General features: G+C 38.6%; 1 protein-coding gene across 2 annotated transcripts in view; it reads right to left on the reverse strand.

The window, feature by feature from the left end:
• The window catches only part of LOC121891005 (T-cell ecto-ADP-ribosyltransferase 1-like), an 86,905-nt gene extending 64,410 nt beyond the window's left edge, over positions 1-22,495 (reverse strand). For both annotated transcript variants that reach the window (XM_042403712.1, XM_042403710.1), the window contains exons 1-3: positions 22,413-22,495; positions 21,969-22,060; positions 21,361-21,441 (exon numbers count right to left, since the gene is read on the reverse strand). In XM_042403712.1, coding sequence (XP_042259646.1) covers positions 21,361-21,441; positions 21,969-22,040 — 153 coding nt within the window. In that variant the 5' untranslated portion in view covers positions 22,041-22,060; positions 22,413-22,495. The remainder of the gene's footprint in view (positions 1-21,360; positions 21,442-21,968; positions 22,061-22,412) is intronic.
• Between the last annotated feature and the right edge of the window lie 2,147 nt (positions 22,496-24,642).

A 24,642-nucleotide genomic window follows, 5' to 3' on the forward strand; every position in this document is an offset into this window, starting at 1 on the left:
GCAGAGAGGAGTCAGACTGCAGAGGTTTTATAGTCTGTCAGAGACGAGACGAACTCTCTGTGGTCACCATTTCACAGAAACTCTCTACATGGAACCCCCCCCCCCCCCCCCCCCCCCCCCTCTCACTATATCTCATCTTTTCTGTTCAGCTTTTGTAAAAAACTGCAAATGAAGGTGTAAATAAAATGAATGTAGAGTTGAAATTGTTCACAACTCTACAGATTTGCTACAACTTATGTAGAATGCAGCCGTCCTCCCAAGAAAAACAACAGTACAGGTCTTAAATTCAGTCGTTAAAAGTGACCTATAGTTACTTTTAGATTACTGCTCATAGAGGCGGCATATTAGAAAACGTTCCTGTGGGTCACTCTGGAGTGCAGGTACAATCAATCTATGTGGTTGTTAAATTATAAGGACGTGTTGGTAGAATGCATCAGTTAACAGTGTTAAGTTGCTGTTAAGTTGTTAGGAAAGAGAAGCCACAAACCACATTATCTTTGTACTGATTTTTCACATTTCAACAGAAAGATTATACTGTTTATTTTTTTAAAAAATTGTTAATGCATATTACTAAGTCCAACTGAAATCACATGTAATCATTTTTTTAGTTGAAAATAATGTCAACATGTTTCTTAATTATATTGTTAATAGTTTTGTATTATTAGAATGAAGAAAAAAGTCTCTGGGGAAATGCCAGCAGCTGGAGGGGGGGGGGCGTCAGTATCTGTGTTTGATTGACATCGATCCGTGCTCTAGTGTATTATATTCATGAACATAGTAAAACAGTAATGATAATAATAATATAATACACAACAAATTTCATGGAAATACAACTAACAGTTTTTCTGTGTTGGCAGACTGACCTTTCTTCAGGCTCCACCTCTAAAAGGACAATAAACAAACTGGCAGGAACAACAACCTTCATTAAACAACCTTGTGATAAAGTTCAGGGCTAATAAAGTAATTACATAATAGGATTAGCAGACTACATGTGATGATCAGTTGGATTTAAATTGTTACCAACCTACATTTACCATCTTCAGCTCTCCTCAAGACCATTGAGGGGAGCACTTCTTTACAACTGTGTCGAGTTACCACAAAAAATAAAAATGAAGTGAGAAAAAAACCCAAGAATGTAAAACTAAGTAATGAATAACGGTACTGATTTTCTCAGCATGCAGTTTAAACAACATAGCACAGAAAAGAAAGAAATCAGAAATAATTAGAAGAATAATGTAAGTAAAAAGAGCTGTAACATAACTCTATTAACTATAATCAGACAGACTGAAGATCTGTAGCTGGACGGGGAGCTTTGGGACAAAAAGTGAAAACTGTCGTGAACTTCTCACATCAGTGTCTGTTAACATTGAAGACCTGAACATTATGATGTATTGTCACATGTTTTATTTGAACCGGTTCAGTTCACCACAGGTCATGTGTTCCGACTTTTCAATTGTGTTTCTCTCTGATGTACAATGAAAGTGAACTTCGGACTTTGATGTTGAAGGCTGGTTTAATGTTTGATCTGCAATGTGACACAGTTTAGACAGTAAGTATTTGGACACTTACACATGACAGCGGTATGTTTCTTTTAAGCCTGATAAGTCTTAAACTGTCTGCACAATTGTCTGACTGCCATTAAGGACTAGATGGCTGACAACTTTTTACAGCTCAGGTCCTTATCATCACTTCCGATAGTATAGTCAGGGAACAGACAGTCTCTATGTGGTTTTGGGGACAGATGCAGTCTCTATGTGATTTTGGGGACAGACATAGTCTCTATGTGGTTTTGGGGACAGATGCAGTCTCTATGTGGTTTTGGGGACAGACACAGTCTATGTGGTTTTGGGGACAGATGCAGTCTCTATGTGGTTTTGGGGACAGACACAGTCCCTGTATAGTTTTGGGGACAGACACAGTCTCTATGTGGTTTTGGGGACAGACACTGTCTCTGTGTAGTTTTGGGGACAGACACAGTCTATGTGGTTTTGGGGACAGATGCAGTCTCTATGTGGTTTTGGGGACAGGCACAGTCTCTATGTGGTTTTGGGGACAGACACAGTCTCTATGTGGTTTTGGGGACAGACACGGTCTCTGTGTAGTTTTGGGGACAGACACGGTCTCTGTGTAGTTTTGGGGACAGACACAGTCTCTATGTGGTTTTGGGGACAGACACGGTCTCTGTGTAGTTTTGGGGACAGACGCAGTCTATATGTGGTTTTGGGGACAGACACAGTCTCTATGTGGTTTTGGGGACAGACACAGTCTATATGTGGTTTTGGGGACAGACACAGTCTCTATGTGGTTTTGGGGACAGACACAGTCTATATGTGGTTTTGGGGACAGACACAGTCTCTATGTGGTTTTGGGGACAGACACGGTCTATATGTGGTTTTGGGGACAGACACAGTCTCTATGTGGTTTTGGGGACAGACACAGTCTATATGTGGTTTTGGGGACAGACACAGTCTCTATGTGGTTTTGGGGACAGACACAGTCTATATGTGGTTTTGGGGACAGACACAGTCTCTATGTGGTTTTGGGGACAGACACAGCCTCTATGTGATTTTGGGGACAGACACAGTCTCTATGTGGTTTTGGGGACAGACACGGTCTCTGTGTAGTTTTGGGGACAGACACAGTCTCTATGTGGTTTTGGGGACAGACACGGTCTCTATGTGGTTTTGGGGACAGACACAGTCTCTATGTGGTTTTGGGGATAGACAGTCTCTATGTGGTTTTGGGGACAGACACAGTCTCTATGTGGTTTTGGGGACAGACACGGTCTCTATGTGGTTTTGGGGACAGACACAGTCTCTATGTGGTTTTGGGGATAGACAGTCTCTATGTGGTTTTGGGGACAGACGTGGTCTCTATGTGGTTTTGGGTGGGTAACTGCTCTAATGGAAGCACAGAGAAGCGTGTAGGACTGCAGCTCTGCTTCCTGGTCTCAGCTCTGGGTTGTCATGGTTTTGGTCTACTAATAAACTCAGCCATATTTCTAGATATGAGAGCAGCTCCATCCAGAGTGGGATGTATGCCGTCTCTCCTAATCAGACCAGGTCTTCCCCAGAAAGTCTGCCAGTTATCTATGAAGCCCACATCGTTTGCTGGACGCCACCTCGACAGCCAGCGGTTGAATGATGACATGTGGCTATACATGACATCACTGGTCAGATTAGGCAGCGGTCCAGAGAAAACTACAGAGTCCAACACTGTCTTCACATATGTTCACACCGACTCAACATTAAATTCAGTGACCTCTGATTGGCGTAATCGGGAGTTGTTACCGCCAACATGACTAACAATCGTACCATTTACATCTATTCTTAGCCAGCAGTTTTAAATTTGATTCTATGTCGCCCGCTAGGACCCCAGGAATACATTTAACTATAGCTGCTAAAGGTCCAATAAAATTAAAACAGAATAATCTCTGCCATCTGAGAGCTGTTTCAGTGGAGAACAGTTTACGGAAACCAGATTTAAATTCCAGTGTTTGAAGAAGTTGCTTCTCAACAGCCTTTTCTAAAATTTTGGACAAGAAAGGGAGTTTTGAAATGGGCTTGTAGTTGAGGGGTGGGGGAGGGGTCCAGGTTTGATTTCTTCAACAAAGGTTGAACAATAGCCTGCTTAAAGTACAATGGGAACACACCTGATGGAAGAGAGCAGTTTATAATATTGACTATGAAGGGGTCAATAGAGTTAAAAACCTTTAAGAACAGAGAGGACATCTAGTGGGCTCAAGGAGGGTTTCATTTGCCCTAACAAGGCTGCAATATCATCTATGGATACAGGACAGAAAGAGTTCAAGATGGATGGTTTTGAGGAACCACTAGTGAGTGGACAAGGGTGAGATATTTGCCCTAACATTTACAACCTTGTCTATAAAATATTTAATGCAGTCACTGTTTGAGAGACAATATAATTCACAGTGTCAAGCAGGACTTAAGGTTTTTACCTTTCTCTTGCTGGCATATATTAGAGAAATAAGAAGATCTCTCAGCTTTCACCATATTGTTGAGGGTTCTCTGAGATGCAGTCTGTGTACTTCAAGCTTGGTGGTTTTCCATAAGTGTTAAAGTTAAATGATTGAACACACACATTGGTGCGTTTGCCTCCAGCTCTAAAAAACAAACCTTGATGACTTTGGTAAGAAGACCTGCTTTAAGATTGAGACCTGTTCAGGAGCTTACCTGGGGAATTATACAACCCTTGGAACAAATGAGGAAGAGGTGCTTATCCCCCCCTATGAAACATTCAACATAATGACATTATTGAAGGTCGGGTGAATTTCCAGTTCTGAAGGATTGTGAGAAGGTCTTTGTTTTGGAGAGTGAACAAAAAGATGTGAGTAACCTAAACTGCAAGAGTTACCTAAACTCCAAAGCTACACAACTAATGAGAGAGCAGAGTTTTCTTTTTTTCTGTTTGATGTATTTATTGGGACCATTTACTGTGTTAAACATAAATGTTAACATTTGATGTACCAGAGTTTTTCATCTGCAGTCGCTTTGACAGGTCACATTAAAACAGAACAACAACAAACAGCAAAAAACAAACAGGACACACAATACAAAATACAAAGCTACACACAATAACACATCACATACACCCACAATGTCTACTGATGGAGAAAATGAAATAAAATGAGTTTTGTTCTGTAAACGTCATAAATCAATCAATAAATCTATAAATCTCTACAACAGCTGTACTGAAGTCAATCATCGTGCATCACAACATCATTATTACTGTGTACAGTATCAGATGTAGGAGCATCTGTGCTGTTTGACATTGATTTCTATGTGCAGCAGACTGTATGTCTCTGTATGGAATCAACACATGTGTGATATAATAAAAATGATGAATGATAAACTACCAACACAGACATGAACACTGACTGTCTCTAACAGTGTTTCTGGTCTGTTGTCAAAGACACATTTCCCTGATTGATGGCCGGATCACATGATCCTGTTTAAGGTGCGACAGATTGTGTTTCTATCATTTATTGTCCAGAAGCCTCTGAGCAAAGGAAGAGCATAGCATGTAGCACACTGCTGACTGTTCACTGACAGAATAACTGAAGTGGTGCTGATCATTCCCAGCAGCATCACGGGGCTGACAACTGCATGGATGGACCATTAGATTCAGAGTTTTTCCAGCTCGGAAAGAAACGTGATGTTGATGTTTTGTCTGTTATACATGATTGTAATCACTTTAAAATGATGATCAGTATTGGCCATAAATATTCTGATCAAGTCTTTCTACACTTTGTTTTAATCAGAAACTAAATGCACTGATGCTGTTTTGGTACTTTTACTGAAGTAAAGGCTCTGAGTGCTTCCACCGCTGTATTTAACTAACCAAATAAAGAATGTTAACATGTTTGCAGCGTCAACAACAAATAAACAAACACAAACTGCTCATGTTTGTTTTCTAAGAATGAGCTGACAGCCGTTTCCTGACATGTAAATTCAACATCAGCTGTTTGAAAAGATATTAGAGAAACATCATATTAACATGTGAAGTTCAGTATAATAATGTTTTATTTCCAGATGTTTAGATGCATCATATTAACATGTGAAGTTCAGTATAATAATGTTGTGTTTCCAGGTGTTTGGGAGCCTCCTGCAGGTCAGAGGTGGTACTGCTACAGGTAACAGTTTGAGGTTAATAAATGATGTTTTGTGGCTCAGAAGTTTCTTTTCTTTGGTTTGTTCAGATGGAAACTTGAATGAGACGCAGCAGAACGAGACTTTAAATCAAATGTTCTTCATATATTTAATAAAAAAGTGCAAGTTTATTCATACAGCACATTTATGTAGCAGGTTATTCAAAGTTCTTTACATCAAACATTGAAAGCAAAGAGACAAAGTGCAAAATAAACACATTATAAAATTACATTTAAATACAGTTAAACACAGTCATTAAAGAGTTACAAGAACAGACAATAAAAACAAGCTGAAATATAATAAAATACAAGAATAAAGTTACAGTTCAGTGTAAGAAATTAATAATTAGAGTTAATAAAAATCAAACTAATTTTTCTGTTATCACATCTTTTATCCAACAAATTGACATCATCAGCTTTTAAAGAAGGCAAAGATGGTGTAATGGAAGAGAAACAAACTGCTTTGTATCATTCAGAGTAAAGGAACAGGAACTGCTTTACAGATTCTGTCATTTCCTTCTCTTGAAATAGTAATTTATTTCTTACTGGTAAACTCATCAAAGGATAATAAGAGTCCATCTGAATCCAGTAAATCATGTTGAATGTTAAACCTTTGTTAACTATTCAGCTATAAATTTCTATTTATGACAATAACTCTGTTGTTCCACAATAAGGAATTATGTGGTGAAAAGTTGCTGGTAAACATCATTTTTTCCTTTCAATATTTATTAAATATTTATTAGGGATATGGTACCATACAGGCTAAATGTGTTCTGCATAAATAATGAGTTTTGTTTCTTCATATAAACTAAAAATTATGGAGTTAGATGACTTTATCACTTTTGGTGAAGTGGACAGAGAATGGCAAGGGTAGATAAACCTTGATAAACCTTCAGCTTTAGACAAAATAATTCAACCCAACATAGATAAATCAGAGCCAGTGATTTAAAGACTTGAACAGCTTTCAACCTCAATAACATTTAAATCTTTTCTGCTATGCATTTATTTTGTTTCCACTAAACCGAGGTGTTTCACCTCTTCTTTAACTGGGATATTGGATGTGCTACTCAGATCACTGCTATGAACAGCCACAACTTCACATTTTCTAAGGTTCAAAGTCAGACATGATGCTTGATGCTGATGGAGGAAAGACTGATCTTATCAATGGCTTTTATAATCATAATTTAGTTTTATAAAAACAGTGCTGTATCGTCAGCAAAGTGGATAATTATGGATTCATTCAACCAGTATTTTGATACCTTGAATATTTGGGAGTTTTTAAGTAATATCGCAATCATTTCTGTGGCTAAAATAAATAATAAACTAATAAAACTAATCGGGCATCCTTTCTGAATTTCCTGTTTAATTGGGAATCTATTGGAAAAGCCGTGGCTAAGAGACACACTACTGTTAATATCTTTATAAAGCAGATGAGTTACATTACAAAAGCTTGTTCTGAAACCAAACATTTCCAAAGTTTTAAATAAAACGGGATGTTCTAAGGTATCAAAGGCTTTAAAGAAATCTAAGAATAAAATAAACTTTTCATGTGAGATCAGTGAATTATAATCAAGAAAATCTAAGATTAATTGAGTATGATAATCAATATTTCTCCCTTTGATAAACGCAGATTGTTCCATCAGTTATCTTGCTTGTCTGTTAGTGTAGACATGAGCTTGGAGCTTCTAATCTACAGACAGAAGGGTCAAAGGTCTCCAGCTGTCTGAGGATCATTTATCTTTATGTGGTTTTGGTATAAATGTGATTATGCCTTGTTTCATGCTAGGTGATAAAATAGAATTGTCTATACACTCTTTAAAAGCATCATAGATCAATTCTCTAATTTCAGTCCAGGAGTGTTTGAAGAACTTGGTGACTTGGTCAAAGCAGCAACATGTAAAAATGATAAAAAATCATCATGAACTCAAATCCACAACTTTTCTTCTTCTGCTGCTGTGTGTAAAAGCAGCTGAGCTGTTTAAAAGTGGTCAGTTTGAATCATTTAAACTTCACTGAACAAAGTCTGAATATTGACAGCAGAGTCAGGATTATACTGACAGGAGTCTCTCCAACACGCCTCCTCATCACTTCACATATATTTCTGTTCATTTTCTGTCCAAACATGAAGGTCTGAGTGTCTGACAGGAATAAAGTTTTATTGATTTGTTATCAGTTGGCCTAAAACTGGTCAAATTAGAACATATTGAGTGAGAATGTAAAAACCTCCAGGCTGCTACAACCAACAAATACACAAACTGAGCTGTGATTGGATCCTTTAAACAGATGTAATACCAGTAATACCAGTAGTGTCCAGCAGGTGTCGCCACTGACTCAAAAGCTTTGACACCATTTTAACCACAGACATAAATACAGTTGCATGCAAAAGTTTAGGCCCTTGACAAATAATATATTGTGGTGATTTTTTAATTGACAAGATGTAAACACATCCTCTCTATGATATGTAAAACTCTAAATTTTCAGCAAACAATAATGCATATTTAATTTTTATGTCATAAATCAAACAAATATAAAAATATCATTGTGTGTAAAAGTTTGGGCTCTACATAGTCAGTAGTCAGTAATCCTCCTCTGGCAGATATCACAGCTTGGAAACACGTTTTGTAGCTAAACGTCTTTCAGTTCTTGTATTTGTTCTTTCAGTATTACTGAAAGCAATCACACGTTGTTCTTCTCACTCTTTATTCTTATTCCGTCTTCCATACGTTTTTTGCCGCATTTCAACTGCTGCATACTTTGTGCTATAAAAACCATTCAACTGTCAATCTGTGCAACTCATTCAGCAGATGTGTGCTTGTATTTTTCTGAAATGTAACATGTTTCAGCGACTTTATATAATTTTTTAAAACATTAAAATTTATAATGGCAGACGAACCGTCCAACCGAGTTGGAACCTTGGTCACTTTGACACTCAACTGCTCGGACGTCCCTTATCGTACGGACGCCATTCAAACTGTAAAAAGTTCACAAAACTTTGAACTTTCAAAGTTATCAGATTGTTTAGTGATATCTTTTGTAGTTTTTCAGCAATTTAAGCCCAAAGTCAGGGGTGTTTTAGACTTTTTCAGGTCTCACCAGTGTGTCATGTGATCAGGCACAGTGGAGAGTACAGATATTTTTAGACCAGAAAAGATTTTCTAAACTGCTTTCACTCCCACAATTTTAACTCCTCAAGCACATATCTTGCCTCAGTATGTTGCCACAAGCTTCCTCTGTCTCAACATGTAAATACATTTCACATAGGACTTTAGTTTTTGAGATCTGAACCTTAATTGATAGAGAGTTGCTGTCATGTTCTCATTGACTGCAATACAGTCTGCAGGATGTGTGTCTCCTCTCACTGCAGTTTCTTAAACTTACAGATTCTCTCTTCCTTCAAACACTTTTTACACATATCATTCATTCTCATGTTAAACTAGTCTTGCTTTCACTAATGATGTACAAATCTCTGGGCTTCAAGCTCTAGTTTGAGACAAATACATTTTCATCATCAAAATGGAGATTTTTCCTCTCATTACTGGGAATGTCTGTTGGCTCAGTGGTTTAGAACACTGCTCTCATGATCAGCTATCTCTTAGATAACAACGTTGTGTGTTTGATACCTGTTCACTGCAGTGCTCCTCATAATATTGCTCTCATGTACAAAGTTGCTTCACATCTCTATCATGTACCATAATTCAATTCCTCTCTAGCTCACTTTAACATTATTACCTAAAGTGTGGATTGCTATTCTTGTTAAATACATCTTTTCCAAATCACCAGATATGGTCAGAGTAGTCCAGTGGTTTAAGCTCATGTCATTTCTTAACTCCTTTTAGATCCAAAGGTTGTGAGTTCGAGCCCCGCTTAGAGCAGAGCTCAGTAGAGTTGAAGGGTGAAGGACTCCACGTGATGTCAATCAGCTTAATCAGCTGAACTGAGCTCAGCCTTTGTCAATTTCATGCAATTGACAGACTAAATACCAAAATCTGGCCTGGTATTGCTGTGTGATATGTTAGCTCACTGCATAGCATGTCTGTCTTACAAACAGGAGGTTGTAGGTTCAATTCCACCCATTGCTGATTTTAATCTTGCTAGATTTTTCAATAGTGTTCAGCTTCCACTTATGCAATCTGAATCCACTTTCAGCAATCACACGCAATTTCTACAGTGGTCAGTGGTTTAGAACACTGCTCTCCTGATCAGCAATACCTTAAATGACAAGGTTGTGTGTTCGATACCTGCTCACTGCAGCGCTCCTCATAATATTGCTCTCATGTACAAAGTTGCCTCACATCTTTATCCTGTGCCAGAATTCAATTCCTCTTTAGCTTACATTAACATTATTACCTAAAATGTGGATTGATATGCTTGTTAAATACAACTTTTCCCATATAACACAGCATGTGTGAGTAGTCCAGTGGTTTGAGCTCATGTTACTTCTCAACTCATTCCAGACCCAAAGACTGTGAGTTTGAGTCCTGCTTAGAGCAGAACTTAGTAGAGTTGAAGGTGGAAAAATGCCTATACCTACAGGTGATCTGCTTATTGACACTGTAACTGATACATTTCATGCAATTGAAATACCAAAATCTTGCTCAGTGTTGTTGTGTGACATGTTATCTTGGTGCATAGCATGCTTCACCTACTAACATGAGATTGTAGCTTCAGCTCTACCTATGGCTGATTTTACTCTTTGTAGGTTTTTCAATAGAATTGAATGATTGACACTGCAATTCAAAACTGTCTATCTTACAAACAAAAATATAACATACTGGCATGCACAAAATGTCAACAAAATTGTCTGAATATAGTGTTCACGTCTGACCTTGTTGCATATGTTTATCAGGGGCTATCATTTAATGTGATTCCAGAGCCCTTAGAAGGTCAGACTTGCAACGCTTCTCTTTGTAAGGAAAGGTATGAAAATCTGATCTTGCTTGTAGTTTTACATGTTAAAATAGAAGGCAGTAAGAGCATTTGCTCACTTTATAGAATGTAAAGTTTTCTGTTCATGTTTTCACAGCACGAGAAGAATTCAGGTTTGCAACTTTGCTTTAGTAAGTTAAAATTGAGCAATGTCTGACATCCCATTTGTGTGATCCTACCATGTTGACAGGTCTTAAACTGCAGTTAAGCATTATAACTCTAGTGGCTGCCGTTTGTAGTCAGAAACCAGACCCACTTAACATTGCATTTGAAAATGCACACCTCCAGAATTTACATTAAGTTTCCAGGTCAGAAATGTGTGGTTTGCAGAAACAAGTACAATTTTGCTGTTCAAAGTCTTTAAACTGACCAAAGTTTGTTAAATACCACAAAGTCCAAGATTTCAAACACACACTTTTTCACTCAGCAAACAAGCAGTGTTAACAAAGCAAGTCAAGAGTTTAAAAAAAAAAAAAAAAGCCATGTCTTAGACTTGTAGGTCAGTGATTTCCTGGTCACTTTAGGACACCCAAAATTGACACCACTCTTTGGCATTCCCCTCCTCCTGAAGAGAGAAGACAGACATTTTTAAAAAGCATGTTCATTACCATAAACATTTTACACACCAGACAAGTTTTACACATAGCCTTGTTTGATCAGCGTTACACAGGACAACTAGGCGCATCAATTGCTATACTGAATTTGTATCACTTGGATTTTGGTGTAGTTTGTTGACTGGTGTTGGGACGGGCAGTAGTGCGTTTGGTTATTAAACTTAGCAAAACGAACAAAGTTAACAAATGCTTCATTCAACAAACAACTATCCTAAAATCTAATCCTACCAAACACAAACAGCTATGTACAGGGTTGGACACATGCAGGGGAATGCATGTGTGTGCGAGCATGCGTGTGTGACAAGATGGCAACGGGGCCATGTCGCGTGAGAACCGGCTGGCAGAAGTACAGTGGTGTCTTGGTTAGACAGAAGCAAGATGGCGTTGCCTGGTGATCGGTGTCTTGCACTCAAATTCTGTGAAAAAAAAAAAAAAAAAAAAAAAAAAAGTCTGATGGCGGATAAGGAAAGAGCAAAGCTTTGTCCGACGTTATCTGACCATCAGATGTGCAAAAGATGCCGGCGCGTGTATGTGTTAGTCAGAAGAGAGGGAAGAAGGAGAGAAAGTGAGAGGGAGAGAAGTGGCTTTGTCCACAGAGAGCGTGTGTACGGACGGCAGTCTGTAACGCACGTTGTCTGGTTTCTGATCGACAAAGCAACTTACTTCCTCACTCATGATGGCACAAACACAGCAGTAGTCCCGAGCGGGACAAACACAAAATAGTGTAGCGTGGTGAACACAACTAAACAGGCAGCAAACTTAAAATGCTCCTAAAAGTAAAGCAGGAAAAATGGACTCGGCCGTTCGTCAACAGCACAACAAACAATAGCAATAAAGCTAAAAAGCTAAATGCTAAACAACAGCAACTGATGCTGATAGGAACACACAACACTGCCTCTGCCCAGACTCATGCCTCTTGCTTGGTCGCTTCAGAAAGTGAGCAGGGTGGGTGTGTGTAGTCCGTCTTTGTCCTGGGCTCGGATGCAGATGGTGGCCGTTCTCGCACGGTCGGCGAAAAGCACGGCAGCTGGCTCTCAGCGGCGTGGCGGAGAGAACAGCAGAGTCGACTCGGTGAAGCAGCGTTACTTCCTTTTTGAAGGAAATTGAGGAAATTGCAGCAGCGGTCTCTCTCGGATCCGGGAATGTGTTCGGGTGAACATGGGCGAAGTCTCGTCTTGCCCGGCGAGGGGAGTCTTCGATGAGGGGAAACACGTGCGTGGGGTACCCCCTTTAGTCAGCTGACTCACACAGGAACAGGAGTTACCCCTAGCTCAGTGACATGGGAAAGGCGTGTGCTTCAGGGCACGTTCAGTTTTTAAAGGGGTGGTGATGTCATGGCTGCGTCATCAGGACGCTCCGCTGTGCAGGAGCGTCTCCGCCAATGAGACTGTATGTTGACTGCTCCCTGCTGAGGTGTGAAAATCACAAAGCATCCTTGGAAATGGAGTTTGCAATGGACTCCCATTGTCTGTAAGCAGCATTTTGGCGCCATTTCTTTGTCTCGGGGGAAACAAAGGAAAAAGCACCTCGTGGTCAGGCCTCACAGGTTACATGTAGGCCTTCTTTGTGTGACCTTGTGGTTTGAGGCCCAACACTGGAGTTCGTACCCGTAGGCTGATTGTGTCCCCTTTAAGTGGGAGAGGCAAGCCACCTCTCCCACTTTAATGTCCAACATTGCAGCCCCCCCCACAGCCTCACCACTACAGTTCCATCCTGTAGAAGACAAAGAAATAGCTTTTTGGTACAAGATACAACCAAAACCAAGTTAAAAAAAAAAAGTTGTGCCCTCTCCTTAAGTTTTAACCATAAGAGGAAACAATCACTGAAAATAGACATTTGAAAGCTAAAGTTAAAGTTTAACTTTACAGAATGCAAATTTGCAGCCATTGTCTAAAGTCCAGGATATAACCCTTGAGGGCTTGTGGCCAATAGCTTGATTGCTGGTGGGGGGTGGGAATTGGGCCTTGTCACCAGTAAATTTCTCAGAGCCATGCTAAAAAAATATTTAAAAAAACCAAAAACAAGACAATCATAGTCAAACCATATTTAAGTTAAATTCTTCACTGGAAAGTTGTTAGTAATGGGATAAAGTCACAAAACATCTACACTATATCAAAGGAAAACACAATCTCAAACATGGTGCTCTAAATTATTTTAAATAACATTACAAACAACACACTCACCTGTAGTACTTCAAAGTTCTTTTTCCAAATGAAAGAACAGCACAGATGCAGGGGAATTTAAAGCATTAAGGGCATTCCGGGGCATCCAATCATGTGCCACAGAAAGCCAGATGAACACCTGAAACTGATATTTCACTAACAAGGTCATCAGGTGTTGGGGATTTGGCTGATCACTGATTAGACCTGTCCTTATAAGAGTTTTAGTTTTGTGTGGGTTTGTAGGCACTGCTTCATTTATTGGGAATTAGCTCAGTTGGTAGAGCATGAGTCTCAAAGACTATAGGTTGTTGGTTCAAGTCGTCCTGCCTATGCAAGAAGACATACTGCAACCATGTTCTTCACCACTTCTTTTTTGGTCAGTTAAGCAAGTTTTAAGAAAATCTGAAGTTGTGCAGATTGTTGTGTGGGAACCATGTTATCTCAATGATCAGCATCGGATAACATAAGATAAGATTCTGCGGTCCATGCTGTTGAGCACTTGTAAAGCTCTTCACTGCCATACAATGTGCAGGCTGTGTGCCTTCTCACACTCCCATTTCATAAATTTGCAATTTCTTTCTTCCTTGAAACACTTTGTACATATGTTATACAGTCTAATGCTCAATCACAAATATTTGCACAAATAACGTTCAAATCTATGACATAGAAGCTTTAGTTTTAGGGCATTCAATTTCTCTTTAAGAAAATATCAACTTGTGCTGCATTACTGTGATTCCTGGGTGGCTCATTTCATGCCCAGGCCAGCACTTTTTGAAACAATGTTCTTATAATTGAAGTTGGTTGATATGATTATTATTTACCGTCATGCTAAACTATTCCTGCTCCATTTAATATCATACAGATGTCAAAATTGCAAGTCTTATTTTTTGTACAATTAAAGGTCTAAAGATGAAAATTGGATAATGGGACACAATCTGTTAACTGTGATAGTGCAGTGGTGAATAATGTTGCTTTATTAACAGTAGGTAGTGAGTTCAATCCCCATGATGGACAACTTTTATCTTGGTAGACAAAGATGACCCTGACAACAGCATTGTTGTAATTGGAGTTTGAATTCATGTTATTCATGTATTCCTGAAGTCCCTGCAGTGCAAGAGGGTGTGGTTTTTCAACTTCATAACATAATCATCACATTCAAATTCAAAATTCTAATTCAAAACAATTTTATTTATCCCACTAGGGGGATTGGTTATTAGCACTTAGTTACAAGCTTGTTATACACAGAAAAACACAGACACATACAACAACATACATATAAAGAAATACACCAAGGAGCTAAAATGTTGGATGAAATCTATAAATAATGCTGATGAATGAACTTTATAAACACAATAAAAGATCAGATCAATATATATATATATATATATATATATATATATGTATGTATATATATATATGTATATGTGTGTGTGTGTGTGTGTGTGTGTGTGTGTGTGTACTGTATAAACTTCTACATACTGCAGTTTAGATTGGTCCAAGGCTAAGTACAGAAATGAGCTAAATGGGTGATGGTTACGCAAAGAATATGAAACATAAATCAGGGAAAATAAAAAGAAGACATGAAACAAGACTTAAATTGTCATAAAATACAAAGCAAACATAGGCGTTTGGATCCTATGAGGTCAGGATCAATAAATGTTAACATCACCTCTACTCTACAATAATTTTGTCCATGGGTTAGCAGTATATTCTGTCATGTTGCTGCTTGTTGTATCTGTCCATTGTTGGAAGGAAACAACATTATAACCAGAACACAGTGCCTTAATTAAGATGTGAAGGGCTGTCGTCATATGACGTTTTACATTCTCAGTGGCTGTAGAACTGCAGTTTCCGATTATCTGTTCAGTATTTCATGTGTTGACAGCATCACAGCGATGTTATGGAGGAGCCCTAAAAAGAAAAACAGTGAGAAACTTTAAATATGACATTCTTATAGACATTCTTACAGTTGTAATTTGAAATAGCTTGCACAAACAGTAATGTCAAAGTGTCTCCGTTAGTTGGTTATTAAAACACAGATTTAATTACCTTTACAACTAATTTAGGGAGGAACTCTTCGGCACCGAGGAGGCAGTGTCACCCTGAAAATGATGACTGTTCTGTGACAGTTTGTTTCCTGCAGCAGAGTGGCTGATCACTTGTGAAAGGATCAATAGTAATTAGGCTCTATTGTGTGCAGCAGTTGATGTACAAACAGTGATGTGGAAGCAGCAAGATGGAGCTGGTAATGACAAAAGAAAAGAGTATATTGTTGCAATAAATTGAAGATGATTCAACAAATCAGCTTTATAATGTATATAATACATAACAATCAAATACCTTGAACACCACTGAACGGCAGAAATCAATTTCCCACTGACAGAGGGAAAACATGTCTCGTGTGGCCTGGGAGGTGTAACATCTGGTCCATGGCAGCATGATGTCTCGGTTGTAAACAGATCCAGTGTCTGATGACCAGACAGCCTTGAAAAAAGATTGGAACTGGCAAGAGTTAGAACATGCTTATGTGTGCTCCAGGAAGTCATGGTTCTGACAGTTAAACTGGTGTTGCAGTATTTGGTCTGTGACTGTTATGAAGTGCTCCAGTGCCGCACAGTGCTATATTAGAGGAGGCAAAGACTGGCAGGGATTGACACAGAGGACATAGGAGAACTGCATGTCATGTCCACAGACAACTAACCTAACAAAAGGTCTTTTGGTTTTTTTTTTCTGGCTTCTCTAATTATTGTTTACTTTCATAATTTGATAAACTCTATCATTATGATATACTCCATTTCATTTTATCATTGTAAATTTAAATCATTTGATCTCTTGAAACACACCACTTTACCATAATTATCATATGTTGTACACACTTTCTTTCATAATTAGTCGAGCTCCAACAATAGTGTAACTAGTTTTTACACAAATATCTAATAGAATGCAAAAAAAAACCTGATTTACAAGTGCATTGATTTTGAATTATCTTTAAGTCTGACTGTTTGAAGATATTAGACAGTAGACAGGATTGTGATAACTGTGATATGTTTTCATGACACCAGAATGGAGACAATGCTGTGGTTGAGATGAAAATGAGGTCCAGCAATGTGTTCTTCTCTGTGGTTGCAACAGTGATGAGTTGTGCATATCCCCTATATTGAAACAGCTGCAGAATTGGCTTACTTGCATAAGACAAAAGATCCTCATTGAAATCGCCACAGACAATGATAGGGTGATGATCTATGATCTCCAGCGCCTTCAAAACGCTTCCCATGTTTGACAGGAATGATCTCACACTGTAATCTGGAGGTCTGTACACAGCTGCAATCAGTGCACTCACTGGGGCTTCAACCTTCAAAACCATGAACTCAAGGTCAGTTACATTATGTATGTACTGAATTTCACGTACTTGAATGTGATTTTTCACATAAACAGCAACTCCACCACCACCTCTATTGGCCATTTGTGTAAATTTGTGTAGGAAAGGTGTCTGTTGTGTTTGAACATAATGTAGCCCTGTAAATGCAGACTGTCTGCAACAAAGGAGCCATGTAGGTGTGTTTCTGTCAGACACAAAACATCTGCAAGACACAGTTCATGATGGCCCTTGATGTCATTGACATGAGATGGCAATCCTTCTAAACCAGAAAAGATTTTCTAAACTGCTGTCACTCCCACAATTTTAACTCTTCAAGCACATATCTTGCCTCAGTATGTTGCCACAAGCCTCCTCTCTCTCAAAATGTAAATACATTTCACATTATTACCTAAAGCGTGGATTGCTATTCTTGTTAAATACATCTTTTCCAAGTTAACAGATCCAGTCTGAGTGCTCCAGTCGTTTAAGCTCATGTCACTTCTTAACTCCTTTTAGATCCAAAGGTTGTGAGTTTGAGCCCTGCTTAGGGCAGAGCTCAGTAGAGTTGAAGGAGTCCAAGTGATGTCAATCTGCTTGCTGAGCTGAGCTGAGCTGAGCTGAACTGCTTTTTTGTCAATTTCATGTAATTGACAGACTAAATACCAAAATCTGGCCCGGCATTACCATGAGACATGCTAGCTTAATGCATAGCATGTCTGCCTTACAAACAGGAGGTTGTGGGTTCAATTCCACCTGTCACAGATTTTAGTCTTGCTAGATTTTTCAATAGTGTTCAGCTTCCACATATGCAATCTGAATCCACTTTCAGCAATCACACGCAATTTATACAGAAATTGCATTTCCTAATGTTAATTGTTGACTTGCCTCAGGTCTAACGAGCTGATAAAAAGAATCTGAAACTTCAGAAACTTCAGAACTCTCAGAACGCCCAAACTTGTGCACATGCCACAATGATGTTTTTATTCTGCAATTTATGACATAAAAAATATCTGTGCATTAATGTTGGCTGAAAATATTGTGTTTTATGTTCCATATCATAGAGAGACTGTTTACATCTTTACAGCTCTTACAACAAATGCCTTACTCATTTTGGTAGTTTTGTATCAAATTGTTGCAGAAAAAGGTACCAGAGCAAAAAACTCTCTCTTGAAAATAAAAAGGGAGTCAGAGGTCCAAGCAGCAAAGTGTTCTTTAATGCCGGCAAAAAAAGGGGAGCAAGTAGCACTTTTACAAAGAACCAAATCGCTCCAAAGGTTTTTCTTTGGGGCATTGTTTTTATGTCCTTGGGTCGGCTTAGGTCACACCTTATCATCCACCCTCCCTAATTTTTGACCACTTATTATGTTACTTTTATCTCCGTCACTCGTTGTTGGTCAAAACAGGTTTTGAGGTGTTTGAGGATATGTACTGGCATATTCAATTCTACCTGATTATATCCAATTTTTATATAAGTATTGGGAATCATTTTACACCATTATTGCCAAGTTGTCTTCTGGCCTCTTATTTTTTTATAAGTTATTCTAGTCATTTTACACCCTTATTTCTTGATCTCCTCCAGAGAGTATTTTTTTAGAAGGTGAAGACTTTAGCAGACCCAAGCAAAGTGACATGTAATACAAACACACTCAAATTTCTCCAGTATATGATTATGATTCTTCTACCGTGCCTCTATACGTACAGTGTGATTAAATATGGTTCATGAGATTATAACTACACCAATACAAATTGTATCACACTAGCCCTTATTGCTTATAAACTTATAAAATCAATCTGCATAGCTTAATATTGTCTTTAAGCACACCAATGACTTTTAATGAAAATACACCACAGTAGCGAGACCCGCTTTAAGATTGAGACCTGTTCAGGAGCTGAAGAATTATTCAACCTTTGAAACAGATGTGGATTATGCCATTGCTAGACACTACAAGGAGAAAAACCATGGGTCGGCTACGTCCCTCAAATTTATCGGCAATGAAAGAGAGCGACCCGATCCAAGAGGTGGTAACTTGATTAACCAGCTCTTAAGAAGGGAGGCGTTTTGGATTTATGAACTGAATACTATTGAACCTTATGGATTTAATGAAACACAGGATTTGAGTTTTCGTCTGAGATATGTAAATATTAACTTGTATTTCTCTCCACAGGCTATTTGGACTCTTAGGGAGAGATGAGCCACTAGGTCCCCTGGCACTCACCCTTCCCATTTAGTGATGTAGAGGGACAGCTGTAGGACCTGTAGTCCATTCTTTACTTTACCCAGCCTATCCAGTCAGTTGTTTACGGGATGTAATGAAGTTTAATTATATAAAATGGTGTAATTCTTGTAACTTTGTGCAACATTAATCATGTCATGTTTTTTGTGATATGTATATTCTCATTCTTCGTGCCCTTTGTAAACGTTCACTTTGAGAAAATGAAGACTGTGATAATTAGTCATGTAACTCAAATGTATTTATCACACCTGTGAGTACTCAGCAGTTGTATTGAGTGAACCTGAAGAAGCTACAGGCGAAACACGCTGTTCACTCTCAATAAAGTCATAATTATACTGAACTTCACATGTTAATATGATGTTTCTCTAATATCTTTTCAAACAGCTGATGTTGAATTTACATGTCAGGAAACGGCTTTCAGCTCATTCTTAGAAAACAAACAGGAGCAGTTTGTGTTTGTTGGGAGGAGATGATGAAAACATACAGAACAGAAAAATAATCTCACAGTTTACATCATGAAGCCTTTTATTTCCATCTGATGCGTCTGAGCTGCTGCAGTCAGTCTGCAGGACGTCAAACAGCTGCTGGAAACTTTCCATCAACATCAACATGACTGAATGAGTTTCTGACTGTTTGTGTTTGTTTATTTGTTGTTGACGCTGCACACGTGTTAACATTCTTTATTTGGTCAGTTATGTTGTTATATATAGAATATTGAGTAGAATCAAAACAGCACAGATGCTCCTACATCTGATACTGTACACAGTAATAGATGATGTTGTGATGCACAATGATTGACTTCAGTACAGCTGTTGTAGAGATTTATAGATTTATTGATTGATTTATGATGTTTACAGAACAAAACTCATTTTATAAGCTAACTCTGGTGCAGTACATCAAATGTTAACATTTATGTTTAACACAGTAAATGTTCCCAATAAATACATCAGACAGAAAAAGAGAAAACTCTGCTCTCTCATTAGTTGTGTAGCTTTGGAGTTTAGGTAACTCTTGCAGTTTAGATTACTCACATCTTTTTGTTCACTCTCCAAAACAAAGACCTTCTCACAATCCTCCAGATCTGAAAATTTATTCCGACCTTCAATAATTTCAGTTATCGTGAATGTTTCATAGGGGGGGATAAGCACCTCTGGATACCTTGAGTAATTCCCCAGGTAAGCTCCTGAACAGGTCTCAATTTCAAAGCAGGTCCTTCTACCAAAAAAATTAAGGTCTTTTCTTTTATAGCTGGAGGCAAACGCACCAAACCGAATAATGTCATTAACATTGCCAGTGAATTCCCCATCGATTTTTCTATAAGTAGTCTGACAGCCTTGGTTTCTATTCAGCTTTTGTATGGCAGTAGTCAGCCAGTAATGTAAAAAATGGAATCGGAAGGAGCTGCCATAGATGTTCTTACCGGTCCGCACTGCTTCATCGAATTCTGCATAAATGTCGTCAGATGTATAAGCACAGATTGCCAGCATGTGATTTATGGTGAGAGCCTTATCCTCTGGGTATTTATTTTTTGAACATTTTTCCCAGACCATTTTCAATGTTCCCACATTCTCTTTCTTGAAATATGTGCTTTTAACTTTCTTCTCCATCTCCTCGGTGCAGCCTTCATACTTGTCATCAACAGCTTCAGGAGCCATGTTCAGTGGAATTGGGCCGGAGGTCTGGAGGACAATCCGGTTACACAAGAATTTATGGTTTATTCAAACCAACTTATATAAAGTGCAGCAGTAAATACAGGTTGAAGGAAACGTAATGCAGTCTGAATGATGTTTTCTGTCAACATGATGAGAAAATGTTGATACTGAACGTGTCAATAAAACGTTGACTGATAACATGTTTTATTGTTTTGCAGACTAATATCAGCTGGTAGTGACACAGCAATATTTAGGTTTTTATGACTGTGGTTTATGGCACCTGGTTCAGGTCAGAGAAAGATCCTGGTCTCTGTTTAATACAGAGAGAAAGTTTATGAACATTGAAGTGAAAGCAGCATCTTTCACTAACTGTAACCAAACACTGAACACACAGGACTGAGGATGTGAACTCTGCACTTTGAGCGCTGGTTTAACAGTGTTTCTGTGTGTTTATCCTCCTCTACAGCTCTGCTCTCAAACATCATTCAAGCAGCCATTACGTTTGTTACCACAATGGGAAAACTATTTCCTAGTATATAAAGACATTTAGTAGGAGACAGGGCTGGAACTGAGCTGACAACCAACTTGACTTCATGGAATAAAACAAGATGATACCGTCCACTCACAAGTTGGTTACATACAAACCTTAACGTTCAATACACTCAACAGGTTTGACTGATCAATCCTCTGTTGTATAAAGACAATAAAACTGAAGCTTAAGACTGTTAGCAGAATGTGTTACTCACCACAATGGGCAGGTCCCTGCGTGGAGTTTGCATGTTCTCCCCGTGTCTACGTGGGTCTCTGCTGGGTTCTCTGGTTTCCTCCTACCATCAAAGACATGTATGTTAGGGTTAATACTCCTGTCAGAGCTCCTGACCAAGAAACTGGCAAAAAGACCTGGAGTTGATCCCCGGGCGCTGCACTGTAGCTGCTCCTAGTGTGTGAGTGTAGGTTGGGTTAAAAGCAGAGGATACATTTAGTTTCAATGAATGTGAGTGATGAGAAATTACAATAAATAAATGTTAATATTAATCTTAAACCACCAGACAAGGACTGAAAGTCTTAAAGCAGCAAGTAGGACTAGAACTCCTCCAATGATCAGGTGGGAACGCTTCATCTCTAGACGCTCTTCAACGCTGGAGCTCTGACTTTGAAAAAAGCTTTTTGTGGTTTTTCTACCACAACATGAAGTTACACTTCAGATGTTGTTTCATCAATCAGAAAACACACAGCACATGTCTCGTTATTGTCAGGACTTTTTCTGATGTGTCTACAGATCTGTCACACATGATGTTGGAGTGGAAAGTAAATGTAAAAATGTCCCTCACTGTTAGCAGAATGTGTTACTCACCAAACAATAGATGGGTGGCATAAGGGCTGTAAGTACTGTAGCAGCCATGATGATTGTGCAGGGCACTGCCATCTCTGCAGTCAGGAAAACAGCTGTACAACGTGAACATACACAAATAAAGAAGTGTGACATGCTGACTGCTGGTCAAAAGGTTTGGTTAGACAGCAGGTCCTTAATATTTCTACAGGACTCATGGTCGTCTCTTTTTATAAATACCATAGACACACAGCTCACCACGAAGCCACAGCTTGTCACCATAGTGACACACAAATACATAAAGTTTGTAAAAACGTTAAAACATAATGTTATTGCATAATAATGAGCTTAATACACTGATAAATGAAGACATCTATTAGGTTCAGTTATTATTAAGTGAATCTGGTGTAAAATCCTGATCTTCATATTTGAAAGTATTTCATCGTTAGTGTGTCAAAGAGTTTTTACCTGTGTTGAACACTTGCTCTGAGATGCTGAGGAGGCAGGAAGAGCAGAGAGTCAGACTGCAGAGGTTTTATAGTCTGTCAGAGACGACACAAACTCTCTGTGGTCACATGATTTCACAGAAACTCTTTCTTTTTCACTTTTTTCAGGCTCCACCTCTAAAAGGCAGGAACAACAACCTTCATTAAACAACCTTGTGAAAAAGACTACATGTGATGATCAGTTGGATTTAAATTGTTACCAACCTACATTTACCATCTTCAGCTCTCCTCAAGACCATTGAGGGGAGCACTTCTTTACAACTGTGTCAAGTTACCACAAAAAATAAAAATGAAGTGAGAAAAAAACCCAAGAATGTAAAACTAAGTAATGAATAACCGTACTGATTTTCACAGCATGCAGTTTAAACAACATAGCACAGAAAAGAAAGAAATCAGAAATAATTAGAAGAATAATGTAAGTAAAAAGAGCTGTAAGATCATTTACAGACTAAGGGTCCCAGTGACTTTAAGGGACAAACTTGATCTGTTGACAGTGTTGACACCACTGAGGCTGCTTTATGTTTATCTGACCATTAAAGGTCCTGCTTTCTTCTCTTCTATTTTCATTCTCCTCCCATCTTAAACAACAAGTCTGCTGATAGTTTCCAGAAGGTTTTCTCTGATGCTGTACAAAGTCTCTTTAAGGGTAAGGGCCAAACAAAAGCATTTTGCCTAAAAGTCACAACAGAGGCTCTTGAGCTCACCAGAAGGGCTTAAGGGGGACTTTTGGATTTCTCAGTCACATCTGTGCAGTTAGCAGACTACCTGGGAAATACTTTTAACAAAACCTGTGAAACAATTGTGTTCTCACTTAAGGAGAGAGGTTGTTTTCCTATTTCAGCCCTAGTTTGTAGGATATCATGAATATTATTATCAAGTTTATTTTGTTATAGTGACTGGTAGACCTCTGAAACATAAATGGGTAATGACAAAATAGAAAATGAATAGGTGCCCAGCCAAGACATAGTATTGTACCTCATAGTTATCTTCTGTAATACATTTTAGTGTGCCAATTATCCATAAATCATATCTCCATAATCCAAATCATAAGAAAATGCATAAACATTGTATCCACAAAACTAAAGAAGAAACATTAATATAAACTGTGATCATCATTATATTATTATCTTGTTGCAAACAGTGTCAGAGATGAACACAGACTCTCAGTCTCTGTAGACTCTGTGTGACACACATTCAATGTAGTTTTGGGTTCACAGTCATAAACCCTTCAGCCGAGGAATAAGAAGATTTTAAGTTTTAAGGTGGTTTTAATGGCACGTTCTTGTCTCCATTCATTTTTCTTTCTAATTTGTCATTAAGGAGAGACTGATGTCAGTGTGAGGTTATTGAAAGCAACATGTGAGTGCTGGTGGATTTAACTATAATCAGACAGACTGAAGATCTGTAGCTGGACGGGGAGCTTTGGGACGAAAAGTGAAAACTGTCCTGAACTTCTCACATCAGTGTCTGTTAACATTGAAGACCTGAACATTATGATGTATTGTCACGTTTTATTTGAACCGGTTCAGGTCACCACAGGTCATGTGTTCCGACTTTTCCATTGTGTTTCTCTCTGATGAACAATGAAAGTGAACTTCGGACTTTGATGCTGAAGGCTGGTTTAATGTTTGATCTCCAAAGTGACATTGAAATATTTGATGGAGGCTACGTGTGTGCTCATTTCTCAGAACGGAAGTGAACCTGGAGAATATGGTGGTCCATATGGGGGAAGGAGGAAGTTTAGAAAAGAATTCTCATGTTAGCTTATTTTAATACAAGTACAGTTTAGACAGTAAGTATTTGGACACTTACACATGACAGCGGTATGTTTCTTTTAAGCCTGATAAGACTTAAACTGTCTGCACAATTGTCTGACTGCCATTAAGGACTAGATGGCTGACAACTTTTTACAGCTCAGGGCCTTATCATCACTTCCAATAGTATAGTCAGGGAACAGACAGTCTCTATGTGGTTTTGGGGACAGACACAGTCTATGTGTAGTTTTGGGGACAAACATGGTCTCTATGTGGCTTTGGGAACAGACACAGTCTATGTGTAGTTTTGGGGACAGATACAGTCTATGTGTAGTTTTGGGGACAGACACAGTCTATGTGGTTTTGGGAACAGACACAGTCTATGTGTAGTTTTGGGGACAGACACAGTCTATGTGGTTTTGGGGACAGACACAGTCT

This window comes from Thunnus maccoyii, chromosome 23, assembly GCF_910596095.1.
Source record: "Thunnus maccoyii chromosome 23, fThuMac1.1, whole genome shotgun sequence".
NCBI lineage: Eukaryota > Metazoa > Chordata > Actinopteri > Scombriformes > Scombridae > Thunnus > Thunnus maccoyii.